The 26118-nt window shown below is 43.6% G+C and overlaps 1 protein-coding gene and 1 long non-coding RNA gene across 3 annotated transcripts in view; one reads left to right on the forward strand and one right to left on the reverse strand.

Annotated features, from left to right (window-relative positions):
* Positions 1 to 26118, forward strand: part of Skap1 (src kinase associated phosphoprotein 1) — a 266764-nt gene that overhangs the window by 217308 nt on the left and 23338 nt on the right. For both annotated transcript variants that reach the window (XM_048365024.1, XM_048365025.1), the window contains 3 exons: positions 2503 to 2688; positions 13945 to 13992; positions 24160 to 24260. In XM_048365024.1, the coding sequence (XP_048220981.1) occupies positions 2503 to 2688; positions 13945 to 13992; positions 24160 to 24260 (335 nt within the window). The remainder of the gene's footprint in view (positions 1 to 2502; positions 2689 to 13944; positions 13993 to 24159; positions 24261 to 26118) is intronic.
* LOC125365146 lies at positions 5840 to 24620 on the reverse strand. The gene is made up of 3 exons (XR_007213653.1): positions 24481 to 24620; positions 21791 to 21793; positions 5840 to 5852 (listed from the first exon to the last, which is right to left on the reverse strand). It is a non-coding gene; the product is annotated as an uncharacterized LOC125365146 (long non-coding RNA).

Consider the following 26118-nt stretch of genomic DNA (forward strand, 5'->3'; position numbering starts at 1 on the left):
TATAATGTAATGGTTTTCATATGAACTTTTTCTGCCCTTTCTCACCTCTACCCTCCCCATTAAGCCCCTATACTAGAACAACTAGTACCACGTATAATTGAGAAGGGAAGGAAATAACCCACCTCATCTACTAACATACAGGCAAGTCTATAATATTCATAATGATTAGGAAAGGAAACTCATGAGAAATGGCTCTTCCACTCCCTCCTAACTCCTATTATTCTGGAAAGGAAGTTCATCATTTCCAACTTAAAGTCATAGAACTGCAATTGAGGTTCAAAAATCTAAGAACTAGAACTCTAGGCAGGCACCAGTAGCTCACGCCTATAATTCTAACTACTCAAGATGCTGAGATCTGCCAGCCTGGGCAGATAGAGTGTCTAAAAAGTGAAGGTGTTACTTCCACCCCAACTAACCACCAAAAGGCTGTGCATAGAGGAATGGCTCAAGAGGTAGAGTGCCAGCCTTGAATGGAAGAAGCTAAGGAACAGCAATCAGGCCCTGAGTTCAGACACACACACACACACACACACACACACACACACACACACACACACACACACACCCCTAAACTAAACTAATCTAGGTGGCCATCAGGGACATTAAAACAAATCACTGTTTCCGCAATAAAATGTTCTTTGCTTTGAGATGTTCCTTTGCCTGAAGATGTTATGTTAAATGACTGCTCTTACAGTTCCCTCTGCTGGCCAGCCTGCAAACACAGTCATGGCAGCGCCCTGGAAGTCTTGCCTAGCAAGTAGATAGAGTCTACCTTGAGCATGTCTCTTGACAGCAGAAAACCTTCATTTGCCCTGACACAGGACCCTGTCTTTCAGAAAGCAAAGGCATCCACTTTATACAAGGCTGAAGACTCAACCTAAAAACCCCAAGCCTTCTTGTTGCCATTTTTTATTCTACTGTAAGACTTTGTTGTGACTAAAAAGAACTGAGCACCCGAGCTTTAATTACAAGAATTGCCTATTTTACTTAGTTATGCCTTTGCTATCACAAAAAAGAAAAAAAAAACTATTGCATCTAGCAGCCGCGTCATGTATAATAGACTGGAACTAGGCAAACATGAGCATTGATGGCGAGGCTACAGGGTACACTCTAATCTAGGTGCCTAGGATTTATGCGTGTAATATACCCCTAAGTGTGTAAACCTCAATAAAACTCAAAGCAGCTTTATTGAGCTTTACCCTGTGGTACTTTCAGAATCCCACATTGAAGGAATTATTCATTCCATTTTATTTTAAAACAAACAAAATAATAACATATGGTTTAAGCCACAAATGTGCCTTTGATCCTTTCCTCATATGAAGTGGTACCAAGAATTCAGAGGAAAATTGGTGCACAATCTTTATTAAAAGCCTAATCAAGCCAAACAGTTTTATTGGGTTTGGAAATGAACCATCATGTCTCTCCATCCTTCCCTTCCCCAGAGTCTGCTGACTGCATTCTCTCGTCCTATAGAGGCCCCTCGATGGGGTGTTAGAGAATGCTCTGTACCACACGTCAGAGAATGACTTCCCAGTTCCCCAACGAAAGATAAACCAATCTCCCTGCCTTGCCCCTGTGCTCCCCAAGTGCTGTAATGGCTCAACATCCCCTATGCGGTGACCCACTTTAAGGTCAGACTGTGTACTTGCATCATTTAGCTGTTTCACTTGGTCTTGCTTTACTATTCTATTTTTTCCATATCCCCTTCTTTTTTAATTTTCTTTTTCTTTTGTCTCAGTCCCAGGGCTTGAACTCAGGGCATGGGTACTTTTCCTTAGCTTGTTGGCTCAAGGCTGATAATCTGCCATTTGAGCCACAGCTCCATTTTTGGCTGGCTTTTTGGTAGTTAGTTGGAGAAAATAATCTCACAGACCTCCCTACCCAGGCTGACTTTGAACTGTGATCCTCAGATCTCAGCCTCCTGAGTAGCAGAGATTACAAATGTGAACCAATGGGGCCTGGCCCCCTTTCTTTTTCGCTTCCCTTTTTTCCTCTGGTACAAATACATTGGCCTGAAATTCTACACTAAGACCATAGGAGGAGGTGGGTTTCCAACAGCTCATAGCAGTAGCCTATGGTCGCCGTTGCAGCTGCCCTGGAGATCATGGGTGATCAGTCACCCGTCCAGTTTTCTACTTGATGAGCAGTGCATGGCACACTGGCATGTCCTCGTCTGACCTCCTTTCTTCCCTTCGCCTCATGCTCTCATTCACACACCCATACTTTTCAGGGCTGCTCCATCCTGACCAAGTTTTATTGCAAGGAAGGATTTATGTTGATGGTTTAAACCTGATATAGTACGAGGCTGGCCTTTTCTCTAGATTTCCTGCCACCTAGGCTCACATTAGAAATAACAGCACTTAGCCTAGTATTTCATTTTCTCTTGACATGTTTTATTCTCATCCCTCCTCCTCCTTCGCCCTCCTTCCTGCTCTGCTTTATTCTTTCCTTTTACTCCCTATCTGGATTCAGTCTCGTCTCTTTTTTTTCCCTCCCTGGCAGATCTGAGCTCCTTAACCATCCCCTATGAAGAGGAAGAGGAAGAGGAGGAGGAGGAGATGTATGATGATATTGATGGTTTTAACGCCCCAAATTCGGGTTCACAGTGCCGACCTAGCATCTCGCCTGCGAGTATGGGGATACAAGATCCTACAGGGAAGGAAGAGGATATTTATGAAGTCTTGCCAGGTGAGAAATGTCATCTTCTAATTATCTCCCCCAGAATGTCAAAAACCCTTGACCTGGTAGAACAACATAATTCTGAAACCTCTAACGAAAGCCAGTTCTAAATTTTATCCTCTGAAGCTTCTGAGCCCTAATGCAGAGGTACTTTTTTTCTCTCTCTCTCTCTCTTTGCTCTGGGAGCATGATGAACTGGACCAACAGGTATCTTTCTTCCATGCCACATGAAGTAATTTATTACATGTGTGAATAAGATTAGAAAGTCAAGAACAGATGTGTCTGAGCTAGGTATCAGTGGCACATGCCTATACTTCTAGCTATTCAGAAGGCTGAGATCTGAAGATGTGGTTTGAAGCCAGCCCCACCTGGCAGAAAAGTCCATAAGACTCTTATCTCCAATGAGCCAGCAAAAATCTAGAAGTGGAAGTCTTTCTCAAGTGGTAGAGCACCCAGTGTTGAGTGAAAAAAGCCAAGTGAAAGAGTGTTAGGCTATTCATGATAGTCAGGATGATTTCCACTGGTTTGCTATAAGTTCTGGGTATATCATCAAAACCCTCTCTAGTTTCAACTTCTTTTCCTGGGGGGTCATAAAAACCACAGTAAGTTGTCTCAAAAATATGAAGCATTTCAAAAGTCTAAAAAGTTCAGACCTTCTTTAGTGACACATCAGAAACCTTGCCAGAGCCCAGCTGGTTATTACCTAGAATCAAATCATGTCTCTTCAGAAGAAAAACCTTGGGGCTGGGGATATAGCCTAGTGGCAAGAGTGCCTGCCTCGGATACACGAGGCCCTAGGTTCGATTCCCCAGCACCACATATACAGAAAACGGCCAGAAGCGGCGCTGTGGCTCAAGTGGCAGAGTGCTAGCCTTGAGCGGGAAGAAGCCAGGGACAGTGCTCAGGCCCTGAGTCCAAGGCCCGGGACTGGCCAAAAAAAAAAGAAGAAAAACCTTGTCTGCTTCCCCTCTGCCCAGCCATCCAGCGGGTCTCAAGATCTCTTTCCTTCCAGAGGCAGGAGAGCTAACATCCCAGAAAACACACAGTCCTCGCTGCGGCTGCAGAGCCGCTTCTGGGGAGCGAGACAGCAGCTGGCGCACCGTGCGGAGCACAGTGGGGGTCAGACTGGAAAACCAAAGTCTGAGCCTTCTAATTGGGAGGTAGTTAGACCACAGGAACTGCTGAATCTTCAAGTCCATTCAAGAAAGAGCATTCCTGTGGAAATGTGCCAGGAGTTCACGGTTCTGCTAAGAAATTCAAATTAAGCGTAAATTTATAGCAATTTAAATCTCCATCCCAGATGAACTTAGGGATTAAGGTGAATCTCACACTCAGGCCCCAGAAGATAGGCCCTGTTGCTAAAAGCATCATCAAGAAGCAATTGCATCCCAAGGCTTCCTAGGAAGCCAGTCCAGTAGGCAACTCTGCAGGCTACGTTCATTTTCTTCCCTGGAAGAAAAGTCACGTGATTGTGCTGAGCTGAGGAGCGAGGGTTCTGACCACACACCCCCCCACCAAAGAAAGCCTATTTCTCCTTCTGGTTCTTCCAGCCTCACCAGTCTCCACTTACCCAGCCCTTTTTTTGTTGTTGTTGTGTTTTATTATGCAAACGATATCTTGGTTGAGGTCGAGCCATTTCTTGTGTCTGAAGTTAAAAAAAAAAATGATAATTTCCTCAGCAAGTCATCGTCGTTAATGAAGTTTTACAAAAACAGATACAACCAAAGGAAAATAAAATTTCACAGGTGATAAATTTTTCCAATTTCCCTGGCAGAATTCGATAGGATTGTTAAATTAAGAGTGAAGGTGTCTGTTAGAAAGCAACGAGCAGTGATGGGTAATTTTATAGAGTGGAAAATTGAATCAAATTGCTACATTAAAACACAGCTCCTCTGAGAATCTCCCCTTCCACCGCCTGCTCCATTGCAACAGCAGGGTGCAGAAATGGATCTAATTCACAACCCTCCCTAAAAGGAGATACACTCCCCAACTTGGCCAGAATCTTCTTAGTAAGTTCACGTTTTGCTCATTCCTGTCCTGACTTAGAGAAATATCCTGGTGATCCACCCCTTGGGGTTACAACTGTGGAAGAATACTCTAGGAACACCCCCATTGAACTCCTATGCCCTCTGGGGTACAGAGAAAGGGTCATGTGTAATTCTCAAAGAAGTCTTGGGGGGTGGAGGGACTTATGCTCAGAGACCCAGAAAAAGGGAGAGCAAAGAGAAAGAGGCCTCAGAAAATGAGTGTAAGGCCACCGCCACCCCCACCCCAGCCGGAACAATGAATTAATACTGGCTTCTTTTTTCTGTTAGTCGTGGGGTTTGAACTCAGGGTCTGGGGGCTGTTCCTGAGCTCTCTTGCTCAAGGCTATAGTGCTCTACCACTTTGAGCCACTTCCAGTTTTTGAGTGGTTTATTGCAGAAAAAGTCTCACGGAGGCTTTTCTGCCTGGACTGGCTTTGAACCTTGATACTCAGGTTTCAGTCTCCTGAGTAACTACGATTACAGGCATGAGCTATCAGTGCCTGGCTATTGCCATGTATTACCATGTTTCATCATCTCCAAAATTCCTCCCTCCGTCATTGGCTAGGATAGCTAAGTATTCCTGTGCAGTTCCCAGCACTTGAATTTTGGAGTGGACCCAAGAGCATAGGAACAAATCTGCCTTCTCAAAGAAGCCACTAACTCCGTATCCACAGCTACTATCCCTATAGCTGCCTTGTCTGTATTTCAAAGTCCAACAATGTACTTAACAAACAGCTTCTTTCCAAAAAGCCTCTATCACAGTTCTTAGAGACAGTATTGAAAGGATATATGGCAATTAATGATGAGGTCCCCATCACCCAAACTTCCTGTTCACACTTGTTGCTTCTTTGGAGTTGTGGTTGTTAATCAGACATAGGACTTAAACTCAGGGCCTAGGCAATGCCCCTTAGCTTTTGTTGTCAAGGCTAGTGTTCTACCCCTTGAGCCACAGCTTCACTTCCAGCTTTTTGGTGGTTAGAGATAAGAGTCTCACGTCTTTCCTGCCCAGGCTGGCTTTGAACCTTGATCCTCAGATCTCAGCTTCCTGAGGAGGATGACAGGCATACTCTTGTTGCTATCCCACCCCACCAGTGGGGGAGGTGTTGCGAAGGTGTATGAGGGGTCCGCCATTGTCTCCTCCTCATCCTCATCTCATGAGACTACCCCCTGAGCAAAGCATGTGCAAAATAGCAAGATGTTAGAGGTCCAAAGTCAGGATGGATCTGCTCTGCCACCTGCTAGCTGCAGGGCCTTGAACAAGTTCTGGTCCTCTCTAGCTAATTGTCCCACATGTAAAAAGGAGTCCATAATAATAGCTATTAGAGGGACATAGGGGGGCTGGGAATATGGCCTAGTGGCAAGAGTGCTTGCCTCCTATACATGAGGCCCTGGGTTCGATTCCCCAGCACCACATATACAGAAAATGGCCAGAAGTGGCGCTGTGGCTCAAGTGGCAGAGTGCTAGCCTTGAGCAAAAAGAAGCCAGGGACAGTGCTCAGGCCCTGAGTTCAAGCCCCAGGTCTGGCAAAAAAAAAAAAAAAATAGAGGGAAATAGGGAGGAGTCTGACACAGAATAAGTAGCACAGAGCCCTCAGTAAATACTGGCTAGTCACTAACATAGTGGTATTTAACCTGGATGTTACACTCCTCTCTCTCTCTCTAGGTCCCCACCCTCACCAGCCAGACCCCAAACAGTCCAGTTGGGCTATTTGTAGCTCTGTGTGTAAAGCAGGGGAAATTGAAAGTCCTGAGCAGATGGGCTGTGGAGCACACCTTCTGCTCAGGCCCATATTTTACTGCGAGGCCAGGTGTGGGGTGGAGAGATGGAGGACAGCAACGTTGGAGTGTGCTAACATTGCATAACCATCAATAGGCAAATGGACTGGGCCTCTAGCATTTGTTTCATTATAACGGGTAAGTGTGCTTTATGAAAGACATTTAACATTGGCAGTTCGGCTAACCCTCTTCTTTGAGAGGGGGGCCTTCACAAGCCCTCATTATCTATGGGGGAAAGCCATGTTAATGAGATCTCCCTTCCAGAGTGCAATGTAGATATGATCCCCAGTTGAGAGGAAACAATATAGAACTCATACCAAGTCCATAAAAAAGGCTTTCTTTGTCTAATCAAAATAATGAATGAGTCATGAAGTTAAATGCACTACATCATATTAATCACAGGATAATTTGCATTTGCTTCATGGGTAGAACGCTCATCCCAAAGAGGGGAAACCAGAGTATCCAAAGATTTTCAACCAAACCACAATAATGTTAGTCCAAGAATATTACAGTTGCAAGGTTTGATATGAGTTGAGATTTCTGAATATCTGTGCTGAGCATATAATAAGGGCCCTTGAGTTCTAGGATCTCATTTTCAATAGATTAAACTGCAGGGAAATGCTACAAGGAAGTGCTAAAGCCATAGGTAGGAAATAGGAGATTTTTCTGCACTCTTTCTCATCTCCCCTGAAGTTATTTTGCAGGCCAGCACAGGCCTAGTTCCATGAGTCATGAATCCATAAAAGGATAACTTTTATCAGGTTCCTATTTGAGGCCTCCAGGCTGGGATTCGGAAAGGCATGTGAGAGTTGTAAATGGAGCCTGTGTGGCTACAATGACAGCAGAAGCCAGCTGTGTTCTCTAGAGAGACTTCAGATGAGCAAACAGAAAGAGATGGAGAGGCTTCCCTGGGAATTTCTGTGCACATTCTGAAGCTACCCATCCTGCCCCAGGGGCTTATTACAGACCTAGAAACCAGACTGCTTTGTCATAAAGCATATAACTGGTGTGGGATTTTTTTTTTAATTAGAGTCAAGTGGAAAAAACATTCTGTGGAATTATTTTCCTCCTATACTGTTGTCCAGACATACAGGAAAAGAGAATGGGGAAAGTAAGAGATGTAAAGCAAGAAGAGACAGATAGAGACAGAGACAAAGATAGGCAGACCAAAAAACCCAAACCATAAAGCTTATGAAGAGACAAAATTGTCCAGGGCTAGGTGCTGGTAGCTCATGCTTATAATCCTAGTTATTCAGGATATGAGGATATTCAAATATGAGGATTGTGGTTCCAAGCCAGGAAAACAAATCCATGAGACTTTTATCTTAAATCAAGCAGCATAAAGCACAAAGTGGAGGTGTGGCTCAAGTGGTAGAGCACCAGCCTTGAACAATATATCCCAAGTGAAGCTGGGTGCCAGTGGCTCACGCCTGTAATCCTAGCTACTCAGGAGGCTGAGATCTGGGGATTAAGGTTCAAAGCCAGCCCAGGCCAAAAAATACCCATGAGACTCTTTTCTCCAATAAACTACTCAAAAAAGCTGGAAGTGGTAGAGCACTAGCCTTGAACACAAAGAAGCTCAGGGACAGTGCCCAGGCCCTGAATTCAAGCCCCAGGACCAACACACACACACACACACACACACACACACACACACACACACACACACAAAAAGCAAAGCAGTGATACTCACTAGACACTATGATGAAAATGAACTATACAACTCATGGGTCGGGGGAGAGACTGGGAGAAAGTGAAGGAAGAGGTGACATTGCCCCAAAAGAAATGCATTCTTTGCCTGACTTAATGTAACTTTAACCCGCTGTACATCACCTCGATGATAACATTTTTTACAAAAGCCCAAGTGAAAGTACAAGGCCCTGAGTTCAAAATCCTCAGTACCAACACCACAAAAAGAAAGAAAAAGCATACAGAGAGAGAGAGAGAGAGAGAGAGAGAGCTGTTGGCAGCCTCCTTCCTTCAAAATTCCTGGCCCTTCTCTCTCCCTCCCCTGTAGCCTGAGCCCCAACCTCATGGCTGCTGGTTCAGCCAGCTAAACCATGCTGTTTCTCCACCTAGACTGGGCCAGGAAATCAGCCTATGAAATCCCACGCATTCTGCTCAGATGGGCCCTCCTCAGTGACACCCTCCCAGACACTCACCCGAAATGAGCCTTTGTTTTCACCCTTCTCCCAATGATTTGTATTCATGGCCTTCCTCCCAATTAGTAGGTGCTCAGTTATTATTTGTGAAATTAAATTCTATGCATTCCAAGGGTTGCTGTTAGCCCAAATTGAGTTTCCTGTTTTATCCATCAAGACCTTATCATGGAGATGGATGGCAAGTATTTCAAGGTAACAGTTGAAATTACCTAACACACAACAGGGAATGATAGGTGCTGTTTGCCTCTTGCTTGTAGTTCCAGTGTTGGAGGAGGCTCTGTAGCATGCGTGGATTTAGAGCTTAGCTCTGCTTGCCATGGAGTGGTTTTCCCTCTACTTTTCTGCACACTCCCTTTACACGTCGAGTCTAGCTGTATGTCGGTCGCATCTGTCGCCAGAGCACCTGCACATCTGCTTGCACATGGATGCAGTTGGCAGTCGCTGTGGTTTGAAGCTTTTGTCACTTTGTTTTGTTGAAGGGAAGGGATTGTCCCTCTTTCTAGTGGAGGCGGGGAGGGCTGTCATTCTTTCTGGGGTCAGCTTAGCCAGGGGCAGGGATAAGAGCAGCACACTGCACAAAGCAGCCAGGTGTCCTACGAAGCTGGCCCCACTCGGTCCCTCCTGTGTGGGTTCTGTGTCCTGCTCTTCTCATCCTCTCATTAGTGTCCCTGACATTGTGCCAAGAATGTTGATTGAAATCGACTCTCCGGATACGAATGCTCATTTGCAATGCCCCATGGTTCGCTCACGTGTTCTTGCCGTTAACAGAATCTTCTTCAACTGTTTTCCCAATTGAGATGAGATATTTGGGGATCAAGTAGAGCATTTAATGTAATAAGTGGGCAGTAATCTTCAGAGGTTAATTTATTTAGAGCCGATGTAAGGTTGGGGGGTCCCATATGCCCTGTTAGGAACAAGGACCATTATAATCTATTACTGTTTAAAGTTGAGCTAGCGCATAAATTTTAATTCTCTCTGAAATGAAGATGTATTTCAGTAGCTGTAATGCTAATATGCCTAATAATATCCTTATAAAGAAGTTCAATGAGCTTTATAACCTAAAAAAATAGTTTTCAAAATAGTCTTTTAGAATAAAAGTCTCATATTACAGATTACCCAAAGAGGGAGAGAGAGAAGAGAAGGAAAGGAAAGGAAAGGGAAAGGGAAGAAAAGGAAAGGAAAGAGAGAAGGGAGAAAGGGGGTGGGGGGCAGAAAGAAGAAAGGAAGGAAGGAAAGGAGAAAAGGAAAGGAAAGGAAGAAATCTATCATTCCCTTTTTCTGCTGCCACAGAATCCATTCCCTTTACCTTGGAGCTGACAGACATGTTTGATTTCACCTTTGTTGGAGGGTTGTGGGGGTGTGTTCATGCCAATGCTTGGGCTTGAACTCGAAGACTGAACTGCTCCTTAGCTTCTTTGCTCGAGGCTGGCACTCTACTACTTGAGCCACATCTGCCCTTCCAGTTAATTTTTTGGTAGTTAACATTGGAGATAAGAATCTCACACACTTACAGACTTTCCAGCCCAGGTCTGGCTTTCAACTGTGATCCTTATATCTCAGCCTCCTGAGTCACTAGGATGACAAGCATGAGCCCTTGGCACAGCTTGGTTTCATAGTTTATCTGTTCTGAGATACATCACAGGCTCTATTTGTATTCATGCTTTCTGAAGCCTGGAAGGTGGCGATGACCAGCTGTGGAACGCTCTTCCCTTCACTACACAACACGCCCCATCCTCAGTCTGCCAAAGGCCGCAGAGCAACGCCCATTAGATATAGCAAGGCTTCTTGATATGAACCTCCGTTCGGCCACTGCAGGAGGACAGATGGGGGACACAGAAGGACATATCATGATGGAGCCCAGCAATGGTGGCAAATGACATAGAGGTTCCATGGCCAGCATTTCTCTTCCTTCCTAGGTGACTCTAAAGACAGCATGAAAATCCCAATGTCTGCTCTGGAACTGAACTGCCTAGAACAGATTTCTATTATTATTTTTTTCCATTTTGGTACCATGACTAGATTGAATGCTATCGCCTAAAAGGATAACAGAATCAAGGTTTAGTTTTCATTTTTATCATTGCAAATACATTTACATTCCCCTTCTTTTTTTTTTCTTTACAAATGCAAAGAGCAGGCAAGCCACTTTCAATAATTTATTTTAAAATCAATGCTAATGAGGTTCTGTCTCGTCAGTGGCCGAGTTTTACAATAAAGTCTGATTTATTTAGAAAAGATCTTCAATGTAGCCGCCCATCTAATGGTGGTGGGAAGGAGGTGGAGTCACAGGCGCTGTGACCCTCCAACTTCAGATCCAATTTGTAATTCACAGCGGAGATCTGACCCAATTTACATTGATTAGAATTGGGAGGAAGAGACAGCTGCGCACAAGACAGCAGAGGTGGAATAAGGCCTCTCTGCAAAAGTGCCTAAGCACAGCAAATTATTGGGCTTTGTGATTAAGTTGGTTGATATCAGCAAAAGAGCTGCTCTCTGTCCAAATTATTGAGGATCTGTAAAATGAAGATGTACCAACTCTTACTCTCGAGTTTTCAATCCTTATAAAAATTAGCCCTTGCCTCAAAAAAAAAGAAAAGAAAAGAAAAGCATCCTAGCAGAGGAAGGAAGGAAGTGGAAGTGGACAGTAATGAGAAGACAATGTGCAAAGAATGATGTTTAAGGTGATTGATTTTAGCATGGTCCGTTTCCTATGTTTGATTGCGCTCCTCTATTATCTCAGAGCTCTGTCCCTCTCGGTGGGGTCGGGAGCACTACAGGTGGAAAGGAGGAGGAACTCTGTTACTGAATGGAGATGAGAACCAAAGGGCTCCTTTCCCCAGAGCATCTGCAGGACAATGTATATTTATATGTATGCTGGGACTGGGACCAAACTCAGGGCCTTGGCCACACAACTGCCCCTTTCACTCAAGGCTGGCCCTCTACCACTTGAGCCATACCTCCATGCCTGGATTTTTGCTGGTTAATTGGAGGTAAGAGTCTCATAGACTTTGCTACCTGGGCTGCCTTCAAACTTCGATCCTTAGATCTCAGGCTCCTGAGTAGCTAGGATTATAGGCGGGTATGAGCCACCAGATTTTGTGTGTGTGTGTGTGTGTGTGTGTGTGTGTGTGTGTGTGTGTGTGTGTGTGCTATATATATATTCTTGGTAAAGGGTGAGTTACTACTCTGGAGAAGTATATATACTGGAGAAATAGTCTCTCTCTCTATATATATATATGTATATATATATATAATATTTGAAAGGAACAGTGTCATTTTTTTTAATGTTCTGTAGTGCTCTGACATTTTTATTCTGTTTCTTCTCACCTTTGATCTTGGAATTTATGTTTCCCAATCTGACATACCAGAACTATGAAACTTACCTTTATGAAAAAAAAAATTAAAAACAGATAAAACAGACAATGTTGCTAGGTCATCCCCTCACAATTCCATCTCTATTCTAGGTCTTATGGCACTGGCGTGTCTTACCTAGAAAGAAAGAGAAAGAGAAAAAAAAAGAAATGCAGCCAGGAGAAATTAAATTATCTAGCCCTCAAAACATTGCTTAGAATGCCCCGTTGACTGTGGGGGAGGTGGGGAGAAGGGTAAAAAGAACAGCAATGTATTTTTACTCGTTTTGCCCCATATAAAATTACTAAATGTAATTTTGGTACACATGCTTTCTTCATAAAGGCTCAATTCTTATGTTATCAAGTTGGATGAAGCCTGAGATGAAACAGGTTAATGAGGGTAAGAAACTTAAGCCAATCATGTTGTGACTTGAGCCATATAAACACTTGACTGGAGTTAGACACTAGCATTGACTTAGAACCCATTGTGAATCTACAGCAATTAATTAAAAGACCATTCCAACTGCCCTCAGGAGCTTATACTCTAATGAACAAGGCAGGCTGAATGAAAACAGTAAAAAGATAACTCCAAGCCCCAAGTACTAGGAACATAAAATGATGAACATGACCAGCCTTTGTTACAGCTGAGCAAAGATGGTTACATTAAAGACTAATTAATCACAGAGGGGTTAAACACCCAGTTCCAATCACACACACACACACACACACACACACACACACACACACACAAACACACACATCCTAACTGGAATGGTTAAATTCAGAGAGGATGCTAGATAGCAAATAAGGGAGAAAATTCCAGAAGGAAAGGAAAAATGGACATTAAGAGAAAAGATAAGGAAACTAGTGGATAGATCTCTCAACCATCCAGTGTGTGAGAGGCCACACTTGTGTCCATGGCTTCTCCCAACATCCTACGGTAGCAACTCGCCTACAGTAAGCACTCAGAGTGTCTGGAAATAAGCCAGGCACTGGTGACCGAGCCCTGTAATCCTAGCTACTCAGGAAGCTGAGATCTGCAGATCATTGTTTGAAGCCAGCCCAGACAGATGAGTCCAAAAGACTCTTATCTCCAATTAACCAGCAAAAAAGGCAGAAGGAGAGGTGTGATTCAAGTGGTAGATCACTAGTCTTGAGCAGAAAAGGCTAAGGGAAAGCATGATACCCTAAGTTCAAGCTCTAGTACAAAAATACAAACACACACAGGAAAGGGGGGCGAGGGGGAGGCAGAAAGGCCAGTTTGAAGGTGAGAAGAGGGTATCCTACCACCTCTAGATACAGTACCCAATCGGTACAAAGCCATGCACGTAGTATTCTAGGCCCAAATCCACAAGCACAAAGTGACCATAAAGGAAATTATGAGATTATATTGATCAAGATGCATTGTACTCATAAACTGATATGTTGAATTGAAACCCCCCTTGTATAACTACATAAAGATATTTTTTTATCCAGAAAAAAGAGAGAGAAAAGAAGGGGGAGGGGGGAGGGAGGGAGGGAGGGAGGGAGAGAGGGAGGGAAGGAGGGAGGGAGGGAGGGAGGGAGGGAGGAAGGAAGGAAGGAAGGAAGGAAGGAAGGAAGGAAGGAAGGAAGGAAGGAAGGAAGGAAGGAAGGAAGGAGGGAAGGAAGGAAGGAAGGAAGGAGAAGGGAAGGGGAGGGGAGGGGAGGAAAGAGAAATGGAAGGGAGGGGAGGAGAGGAAAGAGGCAGTGAGGGGAATGTTCTAGCCAGATATAATGCCTTATGCTTCATTCCTAACACTGGGGATGCTGAGGAAGGAGGATTGTGAGTTTGAGGCCAGGTTGGGCTATGTAGCAAGATTCTATCTCCAAACAAAACTAAGAAAGAGATAAGGAGAGATGAGCTCAGAGCAGACACTCCCTCGGCCTAGACTGCCCCACAGGGTTGCTAATGGTGCCCCCTTGTTCCCTCAGATGAAGAGCATGATGGAGGGGAGGATCGTGACACCCGCCAAAGAGAAGGTGAGCGTGTATTCCACACAGTAGAATGTTCAAGACTGGCTGATAAATAGTAGTCTGTGTACAACCCCAAAAGCCCCAAATGAAGTCACTAGCTAAGGAAATCCCTTAACTTTAAAAGCAGTCACTCCATCCCTTTAATTAATGTTCCCAGAATGGCTAAGGTTTATCCTAGAGAGAGAAGCCAAACTAGATATTTGTTTTTTCCTATCAGTATTTCCTAAATCAGGATGGTGGAAATAGAATTGCCTCATCTCTAAGAGATCAGAGGATTGAGATTGGAATGAAGGGAATGTCTCTTTTCTGAGCGGCCTGAAGATTGCAAGTTGAGAGGGGGAATGGAAATGTGTCAGATCTGAAAAGTGAACGCGGGATGAAGCACAGAATCCCTTGGCAGTGCTGACTTCTGATGGCCTGGTTTGATTCCAGGCACATTTGGAAATGAATATGTAACAGGGTTGTTGAATACCAAATTACATCTTATTCATCCCAGACTGTTAACTATGCTTCAGGCTTTTAGAGAGCCCATCTCTCCTAAGGTCAGATGCCCCCTGGGCACCTCCTGAAGTGTGGGAGGAACCTATTACTTCATTGTCATTGAAGGAATGATTCAAGTTGCCTGAGCTGCCTCAAGTGTATTCATTCCATCCGCAGAGCCTGAATCAGAACGATTGTAGATACAAGCCGATTTTTCTTAGGATCTATGAACATCTGCAGCCTAAGAGTTCTTTTCCTCATTTCCTTCCTGTTCCATTTCCCCGGCCCTAGCCTTTTCCTATTCGCCCCTCCCTCTTTCCTTCTGCTTTTTCTTCTCTTCCTTACCCATCCAAGCAAAGCCCCTTCTCCTTTTTCATTCTCTACAGGCAGTGAATCTTAAAAGATTTCATGAAGGACCCACATTTGCAAGAGTCCAAATTCTCCCAAGGAAGAGAAACTTCAGGCAGCATCAGAGAAAGAAAGCAACACAAGTTGGCTGCCAGTAGCTCACACCTGTAATTCTAGCAACTCAGGAAGCTGAGATCTGAGGATCACAGTTCAAAGCCAGACAAGGCAGACAACTCTAAGATCTCCACTTAACCAGCAAGAAGCTGGAAGTGGAGCTGCGGCTCAAGTGGTAGTCAGCCTGCCTTGAGCACATGGCCCTGAATTCAAGTCCAGTCCCAGCACAAAATAAAGAAAAGAAAGCAAATAGGCTAAGTGTAGTACAGGGATGTTAGTACACTTCACACTTCAAAAAGGTTAACACATGGCATTCATCCAAGCAGAAACCTAGGATCTTCTATATAAAATTGCAACAGGAAGTCTGCTCTGACCAACCCTTATAAGTCCCTTGTCCCTTGTAAGTCTTTTCTCAACCAATCTCCATCACCAGCATGGAAAAGAAACACTGCATGTGGGCAGCTTGGCTCCAATAAGTGCAAGCTTCCTGCGGCCAACATTCTATTAACTTCCATTCAGGAAGCATCAGTCTTCTGGCAAAGATTCCTTAAAGAGACTCTGTGCTTTCTCTCTAAGGTTATATCTGGGAGGCAAGAGGTGTGTGTGTGTGTGTGTGTGTGTGTGTGTGTGTGTGTGTGTGTGTGTGTCTGTGTCTGTGTGTCTGTGTGTCTGTGTGTCTGTGTGTGTGTCTGTGTGTCTGTGTGTCTCTGCGTGTGTGTTGTCAGTTATGGAGCACTGCCCCTGAGCCTTTTTGTGCTCAAGGCTAGTTCTCTACCACTTGAGCCATAGCTCCGCTTCCGGTTTTTGAGTGGTTAATTGGAGATAAGAGTCCTGTGGGGACTTTACTGCCCAGGCTGGCTTAATTTTATTTTTTATGCCAATCCTAAGGCTTAAACTCAGGGCCTCACGCTACTGGCTTTTTCACTCAAAGCTGGCACTCTACTCCTTCAGCCATACCTTCACTTCCTGTTTTTTGCTGGTTAACTGGAACTAAAAGTCTCATGGATTTGCAGACCTAGACTGGCTTTGAAGCTTGATCTTCAGATCTCAGCTTTCTGAGTGGCTAAGATTACAGGTGTGAGTCACCAGTATCTGGCAAGAGATTTATTTCTTAACAGTTCCAATAAGTATAACTCAAGCAGGTTTTAAAAAGTAGAGATTATTTTTTGTTCCTCGTGCTTTTTGCCTCCAAGATAGGTATTGTTAAAGGAGAGTGAGCTCTAAATATGTTTCTGTGGTTTATACTTCCCACCCATTATAATGATTAGTGGCCTACTGATTAAAAAACCGAAGGACTTTCCGCTCTCTCTGCAGAATCTGAGGCAAGAATTTTTATTCCTTGTGTTTACTTATTTATTTATTGAATTTATATAATGCCTGTTCTCCAATGGAGCTACAGAAACTGCAACAAATATGTAACATCCAAATGTCATCGCTCAGTTTTACAAGAAAATATAGAGGTCTGGGGAAAGCAAGCAGCTTCATTGAATACATTTAAAAGGCAAGGACTTCAGAGTTCAAGCCCTAGTACTGTGAGTGAATGAATGGATGAATGAATGAAATGAAAGGTAGGGAGTTTTGAGACATTGTGAATTCTTAGGTCAGAGTCAAGTTACACATGTTTGCTTCATTTTAATTCTTCTTGGTACTCTATGTCTTAGAGGATATATATATATATAATATATAATATTATATATATTAATATATATTAAGGTAAACTGGCCTTACTTTACTTCATTTTCTCTTAAAGACAGCTGACCAAGTCACCTTTCAAAATCCAAGTACTTTTCTCCAAGGGTCCTTTTCCTTCAATGCTGGGATTCTCCCTTGACAGAATCTCTAACATTTTGAAAGCCCAACTAGGTCTTATCGGAAGGTGGGAGGGAGACAAAGAATTCAGTTTATCCTTATTGAGTGTTAATGACCCTGTAAGATGCAATTTCTTTTATTTTATTCTGTTACCTAGAAAATCTATCACAGCCTTGTAGTATTGATTGTTCAATCTATAAAGAGCTCTGTTTACAGCCTGACTGTTAGTAACAGGGTTATTTTAATGAGTGACTCTTCAACACCTCAGATTTCCTCTAAATTCCAACCATCAGCCTCAGGTGAGTCTAACATCATGGGTGATGAATGCTTATCTCCCTTTCTCATCATGAGAAGCTAACTGCCCAGGTAACCAAAAGATGCTGGTGGCTCATGCCTGTAATCCTACCTACTTCAGAGGCTGAGATCTAAGTATTAAGGTTTAATGCCATCTTGGGCAGGAAAGTCCATGAGACTCTTTTTGTTGTTGTTAGGTCTGAGGCTAGGACTTGGAACTTGAACTTGGTACCTGCTGCTTTCTCCCTGGCTAGCGCTCTACCAACTGAGCCACACCTCCAACCCTCAATTAACCACCAAAAAAGCCCAAAGTGGATCTGTGGCTCAAGTGGTAGAGCACTAGCCTTGAGCAGGAAAGCTCAGGGACAGCACCGAAGATCTGAGTTCAAGCCCCAGAATACACACACACACATACACACACACACACACACACACACACACACACACACGATTGCTTATAAGCATACCAACTCAGAGGCCCTCTGAGTGCCGACTTTAGCGCCTACTACTAAAGAACTGTTATATGGGGCTGGGGATATAGCCTAGCGGCAAGAGTGCCTGCCTCGGATACACGAGGCCCTAGGTTCAATTCCCCAGCACCACATATACAGAAAACGGCCAGAAGCGGCGCTGTGGCTCAAGTGGCAGAGTGCTAGCCTTGAGCGGGAAGCAAGCCAGGGACAGTGCTCAGGCCCTGAGTCCAAGGCCCAGGACTGGCAAAAAAAAAAAGAACTGTTATATGGAAGAAGCCAGAGGTCAGGCATACACTTGTAGCTCTTACCTTTTGAAACCTATTTCTTAAGACCAACCATGACTTGGTCATCCACCAGCTAAAATTTGGACCCAGCAAAAGGAGTATAGGAAGTGAAAATCAGAATCTATGAATGTTCCCCACTTCTACATCATCTTCATAATCCTCAAGATGATAGTAATTTCAGGACTCAATGTTAAACAGCTATGAAGATAAGAAAATGGAATACTAGGTACAGTGGCACATTCCTGTAATCCCCAAGTCGGGAAGAGGGCAAGTTTGAGACCAGCCTAAGCTATACAGTGAGTTCCAGACCAGGGCCTTTGTCAAAAAAAAAAAAAGGAGAAAGAGGAGGAAGAAGAAAAGAAGAAAGAGGAAGAGGAGAAGGAGGAAAAAGAGAGGGAGAGGAAGAGGAGGAAGAAGAGGAGGAGGAAGTGGAGGAGATGTTCATCCTACTCTAGTGTCATAGTCAGTAAAACTTGGGAGGGTTTTTTTCACACTTTCCTTCTGAAACAGTTAATAAAGTACCAGGCATTCTGCTTTAATGAAGTGAATGCAGTGGCCCACATGAGGGACGTTTCAGGGAACTTTCCAGGGACGACTGCATTGTCCATACTCTGGTAGGTTTCATCCTCTCAGTTTTCTTTCTTTTCCATCATTTAAATGGATGTGCCCAATGCCTCACTGATGCAGCCCTTTAACTCATTAAGCAAAGATAGCTGGGTGCCAGCGCTCACATCTGTAATCCTAGTACTTGGGAGACTGAGGTTAAGGGAGACTGCAGTTCCTTGCAGCAAAGTTTCCTAGACCACTACTCAACGGAGCGTGGTGGTGTGGCATGCACCTGTTATCCTATCTATGAAGGAAAGCCTAAAATAGGTGGACTGAAGCCCAGATATGCATCCAGACAAACAGTGCAAAAAAGGAATGGAGGCGTGGCTCAGCAGTAGAATGCCTATGAAGCAAACATGAAGCCCTGAGTTCAAACCTCAGTACCATAAGAAATGTAAACAAGAGGCTGTTTTACCATTTTTCCCTAATTACAGCTTAAATTCTGGAGGTACCCAAGGTTTCCCAGACAAAAGGTGAACCCCAGAAGGAATACAGTCAGGTTCTGCTATCCCGGAGGAGCAGAGAAACAGATAGCTTAGTACTTTTTACCTTAATACTTTCCACAGTTCACAGGTTAATTTTCATTGGCTGTCAACAGCTGCTCAAGTTTGGGCTCAGTTACAAGAGACAGGGCTATTGCTGGTGACAAAGAATTTGAATGAGAGCCAAGTGCTATTGGTTCACGCCCGTAATCTTAACAACTCAGGAGGCTGAGATCTGAGGATCACAGTTTGAAACCAGCCCAGGCAAGAAAGTCTGTGAAACTTTTATCTCCAATTAACCACCAGAAAGCTGGAAGTGGAACTATGGCTCAAAGTAATAGAATACTAACCTTGAGCAAAAAGAGCTCAGGGACAGCCCCCAGGCCCCAAGTTCAAGCCCCATGACTGACAAAAAAAAAAAAAAAAGAATGACAAATACTTTACAATAAAAACCTAGAAAAGAGAAAATCAAAACCTATTTTTCAACCTGTTCTAAGTGCTGTATTCTTCCTATGATACTTTGTTTGCTTGCCGCTTAGCTTCCTTTGCATGGGATAAAGAGAATAAAATGCTACCCCCACCCCTCCAGAAAAAGTCCTCCTCAGCTCTGCTAGCAATTTAAATGCAGTGATCATACCCATTAGCTTCTCTATCATTGTAATTGTTGTTAATTGTTATAACTGTTTTAGTTATTAGTGGTGTCGTTATTGCTCTAGGTCCTCTGTCTGTTTTTATGCTGAATATATTAGTGCTTTGCTTTTGAATTACCAAGGCTTTATTTAGTGCAGAGTTACGTGGTTTTTGGTTTTGGTTTTTTTTTTTTAGAGACATTGAGAAATGCTGGCATTAAGCTTTATTCTTTTGTTTTTCATTCCAAACGGACAGACTGGAAAAAAATAATTAGATGGAATAATGTCCTCGAAATGAGAATGAGGATGTTTTGAATTAATTAAACTATCAGAATACTGCAGCATTTCTGATGTGAGGCTGCTGCCTGCCAGACTAGTGTAAAACCTAAAGGAACTGAAAGCCAGCCCACAAAGGCTCTTAGGTTCCCAATTCCTTTCACTGCGCTAAATAGAAATCCACGTCTGTGTGCATTTGCCTGTTGGTGGGATGAGTTTGGCAGGCGTAGAGCAAAGCAGAAATAAACCTCCAGACGACTGGACACTCAGACAGCGCCTGGCCCCACACTGCAGGAATGAAGTCCTCCCCAGCCTCGCCCTTCCAGGTCTTTATGTAACATCTACCCACCACGTCAAGTTTTTCTTGTACTGGAGTTGTGTACTCGGGGCCTCATCCTTGCTTGGCTTACTCAGCTAGTGCTCTATCCCTTGAGGCATGCCTCCAATCCAGCTTTTTGCTGGTTAATGGCAAGTGAAAAATTGCAGAGTTTTTTTCTACCTAAGTTGGCTTTGCACAGTGATCTTCTGGATCTCAGCCTCCTGTAGAGAGTGGACTTACTTGGAACCCAACAACTAAAGCTTCAGAGAGGTCTCCTGACCCATTAGACTGTGCTAAACACATAGCATCTTCCATTTCCTCACAGATATATGACAATCCTAAGTAAAGAAATCCTTGTGTGTATATGTGTTCATGGTAGTCTTGAGAAAGGGAACCTTGTGTGGCCACTGAGGAAGCCCCAGGGGGTAGCAGAGCCCTGGCCTTGAGTGGATGCTGTCCATGTGTCTACCGGATGCTGAGGAAGAAATTAGTGATGTCACACAGATGCATATATGTGAGTGCAAATCACACGCATGTTAAACAGGAAATCTGCAATATGAAGTCCAGCCAGAACCAGCTACAGAATAACTCCCTATGGATTCTCTTAATTCCAGAATACCTCTATCTAGATAATAAGTTTCATAATCCCCCAGCCTTTAATCCTTCATGCTGCCTATTTTTCAGAACTGTCTTATAATTGTTCTGTTTTATGAATACTGTAACTCAGGCTAGGCTAAGGAGTTATCTCACATCCAGACACATGGCGGAGGAGAGAACCTCAAAGTAAGTGTCTGCAAGGCCAGCAAAAGTTAAGATGACTTTGGCAGTCTTCTTACCACCTAGAAATACCATATGCAGCTTTTGGGAAGTCTGCTTTTGTAAAACTGATTTTCTCTACTGTATATCAGTCCATGATGAATATTGATGTCAATATACTTCTCATTCCTAAATTTAGTCCAAAATCTCAGGGTGATTCATCAACTTCATCACAACTAGAAATGCATAATATATCTTGTGGGTAAACTTGCACTTTTCAGAGATTGAGATTTCTTGGTTATTTCTTGCACTGATACCTTCCCCAGTAGGTTTTGTCTTTTCAATAGTTAACATTTTTCTCTCAATATATTTTTCTTCCTCATGTATTCCTAACTCTGTCATAGAATGTTTCCATGGTAGTTGTTTTTTGTGCTGCCCTCTATTGGCATTTATAAATAATTTTTTATGTAAAGAAAACATGCCTGCTGGGCACTGGTGGCCCACACCTCTAATCCTAGCTAAATCAGGAGACTAAGATCTGAAGATCATGCTCCAAAGCCATCCCAGACAGGAAAGTCCATGAAACTCTTATTTCCAATAAACTACTTAGAAAATGCCAGAAGTAGAGCTGGGGTTCAAGTGGTAGAGTGCTAGTCTTGAGCACAGAGAGGCTTAGGGACAGTGGCCAGGCCTGGCAAAAAAAGAAACAAGTGAAAGAAAGAAAACATGCTGGAATTTCTATATACTTGACATCTTCACTTCTATTTGAAATATCTGAGTCTAAAACAAATAGCTCTATTCTCCCTGTTTTTGTACATTGTAAGAGTCCTACTCAGATTCTTTTCCAAAGACATATAGGACTTCCCTCTGCCTTTATTATTTCAATTGCTCATAAATTAGGAAGAAATAGAAAAAAAGCAAATAGTGTCATCACTGCCTATGTAGGTCCAAACAAATGAAGAGAAGGGTTAAGAGTTGGTAGAATAGAATTCCTCTTCATGCCCCCCATCACATTTTATTTCTGCTTTTTTTCGGGGGGGGGTGTTGTTTTTACGACAGGCTCACTCTGTAGCCGAGGCTGGCCTTGAACTAGTGTCCCACCCCCAATCCTTTTGTTTTTAGGGTCTCAAGCTTTTGCTCAGGCTGGCCTACATCTATAATCCTCCTATTTCTGCCCCACAAGTTAAAAAAAAAAATCACAGAGAGGGGGAAAAAAATCAAGGAAAGGGTGACATCATCTGAAAAGCACTGTACTCATTCATTACCTGACTTATGGATTGTAACCTCTTTGTACAACATCTTAATAATAACAAATTTTTAATCACATAAAACTGAACTAGAATTAGGACCCCTGACTCCCACCAATTACATTTTACCTTTGGTAGGTGGGTGGCTTGCAGCTGTCAGGCAGTGTCCTGACGAGCTGGGAGCATCTTTGGTCTAGTGGGCATTAAGCTGTCCTGCCATTCATATCCCTAGATCCGCTCCCACTCTGTACTCGAGTGTTTAACCTTTCCGGGTAGAAGAGGATCAATAGAAATTCTTCATTGTTAAGAATCGATGGCTGTCCTGTGGCATCCTTGCCATCTCGTCTTGCTGAGAAGCCCCGTAAATCTCTCCTGTGCTTCGCAAGCTGGGTGTGTCGTCCGTCCGTGGCTTTCATTTTTAATGCAGATCGCTTTGGTTTCCATCCCCCCTGGGGGACCTGCAGATAAATCTTGGCGTACATACATGTCCAGCATCTACAAATGCCATGCTGGAAAAGGGCCAGCCCACCCAGAATTTAGTCATAATGGATGAGACACCCCCACAGTTCCACTTAAAGACGAGCTATTTGTTTCAGTATTTATCGGTGATTACCTCATCCGAGTACCTGGTGGGAGGTGTGGGGATGAAGTTCCCATGTGACCAAGGAGGCCAAAATGTGAGCTGTGAGGCAAAAGCTTGCTGGCTGACTCAGCCACTCCAGTAAATCAGCAGGGGTATCTGTTCCTCCAAATCATCATCCAGAAAAAAGCCGTAGATGTTTTATTTCTTTTATTTTAGTTGTGCACATATCAGGGCTTGAACTCAGTATCTGAGTACTGTTAAGGGGAAGGCTAGCACACTATTACTTGAGCCTTAACTCCAGTTCTGGGTTTTAGGTGGTTAATTGAAGATAAGAATTTCATGGCCAGGCACTGGTGGCTCATGCCTGTAATCTTAGCTACTCAGGAGGCTGAGATCTGATCATGGTTTAAAGCCTGAGCAGGAATGTCCAAGAGACTCTTTATCTCCAGTTAACCATCAGAAAACCAGAAGTGGCAATGAGGCTCAAAGTGGTAGAGTGCTACCCTTGAGCACAAAAGAGCTTAGAGACAGAGCCCCAGCCCTGAGTTCAAACCCTATGACCAATAACAACAACAAAAGAATTTCATGGACTTTCCTGCCTAGATTGGCTTTGAACCATGATCCTCAGATCTCATGAAACACCAATGCTCAGCTAGCATTGGTGTTTAGATACACTGGATCAAAAAAGTCTGCTGGAGCCAGACACCTGTGGCTCATGCCTGTAATCCTAACTACTCAGGAGGCTGAGGTCTGAGGATCATGGTCAAAGCCAGCCCAGGGAGGAATGTCTGTGAGACACTTTAACTCCAATTAACAATCAGAAAACCGGAAGTGGAGCTGTGGCTCAACGTGGTAGAGCCTTGAGCAAAAGAGCTCAGGGACAGCTCCCAGATTGAGTTGAAGCCCCATGCCCCCCCCCCACACACACACAAAAGGTCTGGTAGGAGACTTCTTTGTGGTATTTATTTACAAATCAACTAAAAAGCTACCTGGGGGCAGGGAATATGGCCTAGTGGCAAGAGTGCTTGCCTCATATACATGAAGCCCTGGGTTCAATTCCCCAGCACCACATATACAGAAAACGGCCAGAAGTGACGCTGTGGCTCAAGTGGCAGAGTGCTAGCTTGAGCAAAAGAAGCCAGGGACGGTGCTCAGGCCCTGAGTTCAAGCCCAGGACTGGCAAAAATAAATAAATAAAATTAAAAAAAGATACCTGGTTGCTTTTCTTTTACTTACAAGACAATACATCATCGTATTGTTGAACAGCCTCCTTCTAGGGGTGTAAATATTTCATGTTAGTTAATGATCTCCTTTTCCCATAGTCCTTTGCCCACAGTGAGTTTAATTCATCTGGAAACCCCTTGAACCTTAGGTTTTCAGGGGCCATATCAGAGCCCTGGTTTCCATTTGCAGCAAAAACATGGCCCTTGGAAAAGGGCCCTTTTAACTTTGATTTCTCTTCTCTTTGATCAGTGGACTATGCCAGTTATTACCAGGGCCTATGGGATTGCCATGGTGACCAGCCAGACGAACTGTCCTTCCAGCGTGGTGACCTCATCCGCATTCTGAGTAAGGTAAGGACCCACAGCACAGGCTTTGCACCCACAGTCAGTTTGCTCACTCTTAGTGGTGTACTCACCAATGCCAGGATAATTCTAGGTTAGCACACTTCTCTGTGTATTACCTGTCTCTCATGCACATAGAGTAAATTCCCATACATTTGTACTTGTTAGAGGGAACTTTAATTAAAAATCTAGATTCAAGAACCAATTCAGATTTAAAAACACAGTTGACATGCACCTCACCACTCGATTTGCTGTCCAGACGACTTGTGCAAGGGGGGCTGCAATGCAAAGGCCAGGGCATAGCTTCTATTTATTTAATTATGTGGCCCAACAGAACTTGATTATAAATTTAAAAATTCTTGTTATATACTTTGCAAAAAAAAAAACCACAGTTGACAGAAGACAAAAAGTGTGCACAATCAAAATCTGATCTTTTTCAAGGACTATGTGATACTTTAAGGTCATTGCTATGTACATTATTTATTACCATATAAAACTACTGAAAACATTCTGGCTAGGTAAGCTGCCTTCTTATTTCATTTATAGATAAACAAGACTGTAATATAATTACCTCTGGGGGAGGAGTCCAAGTTAGTTACCTCAATTGGTTTGAGCAAGTGCTGATAAGGCCAAGATAGAGAAGCCAATCACCCACAGGCCAGCTAACTTTATTCTTTCCTCAGCCATAAGTTAACCACTAGATGTGCTGACCATCTCACAAACAGTGCCGTTGATCATAAAAGAACAGTGTTTTTAAAATGGATTATTGCCAATTCGTCACTGATATGCAAAGCCTCCGTGGGCTATAGTGTAAGACATCTTATAAGCATCAACCTTGTAAAGAAAGGCCACACATATTGTATGGGGCAGATTAGATAACAGATTCTGTCCATAAAAGAATTTATTAAAAAGGACTCTCCCGGCCAAGTGCTAAATGTTCATCCCTGTAAGCCTAGCATTCAAGAGGATGAGATCTGAGGACTGTGGTTCAAAGCCAGCCTGGGCAGAAAAGTCCATGAGACTTCAATCAGCCACCAAAAAGCCAGAAGGCGGTGTGACTTAAATGGTAAAATGACAGTGTTGAATGAAAAAGACAAGCAAAAGTGTGACCCCCTGAGTTCAAGTCCAGGGCTGGTGCAAGGAAAAAAAAAAAAAAAGGCCCCTACTCTATGCATCCAATCAATATCTACAAACATATTTGAAATAGGCACACTTTTTTTTTTTTGTCAGTTGTGTGGCTTGAACTCAGGGCCTGGGCACTGTCCCTGAGCTCTTTAGCTCAAGGCTCTACCACTTTGAGCTACAGCACCACTTCCGGTTTTCTTGTGGTTAATTGGAGATAAGAGTTGCATAAACTCTCTTGCCCAGGCTGGCTTTGAACTGTGATCCTCAGATCTCAGCCTCCTGAGTAACTAGGATGACAGGTATGAGCCACTAGCACCCAGCCACTTTTTTCTTTCATTGCTGAGTATGTTGATTCCTTGAAGAAAAATGGAAACTTTCTTTGTGCTGTCTTGTTGAACAGATGCTACCACGAAGACCAGGGGTTGTTTTAGGTTGGCTTTGAAGTATGCCATGAGCTCATTAGGAAACAGATCAAGGTACCTTTCATTGTTCCCAATACATCAGGCCTCTTTAAACAAGGACTACATTCAGACCTAACTCTTTTCAGGAGAGGAGGAGGCCTGGAGGCCTGCAGAGGGAGAGGGCAAATGTTCTAGTGATTTCTCCTGGATCCCTAACTCAGCACCACCCTAGTGCCATTTCCTTGCAGCTCCAATACACCAAGAATAAATTGGAAGCAAAGAAGGGAGTGGACATTGGCCTGATTGGTATTTCAAATGCCCGAAAGCAAGGTTTGCCGTGT

This window comes from Perognathus longimembris, chromosome 17 (assembly GCF_023159225.1).
Source record: "Perognathus longimembris pacificus isolate PPM17 chromosome 17, ASM2315922v1, whole genome shotgun sequence".
Taxonomy (NCBI): domain Eukaryota; kingdom Metazoa; phylum Chordata; class Mammalia; order Rodentia; family Heteromyidae; genus Perognathus; species Perognathus longimembris.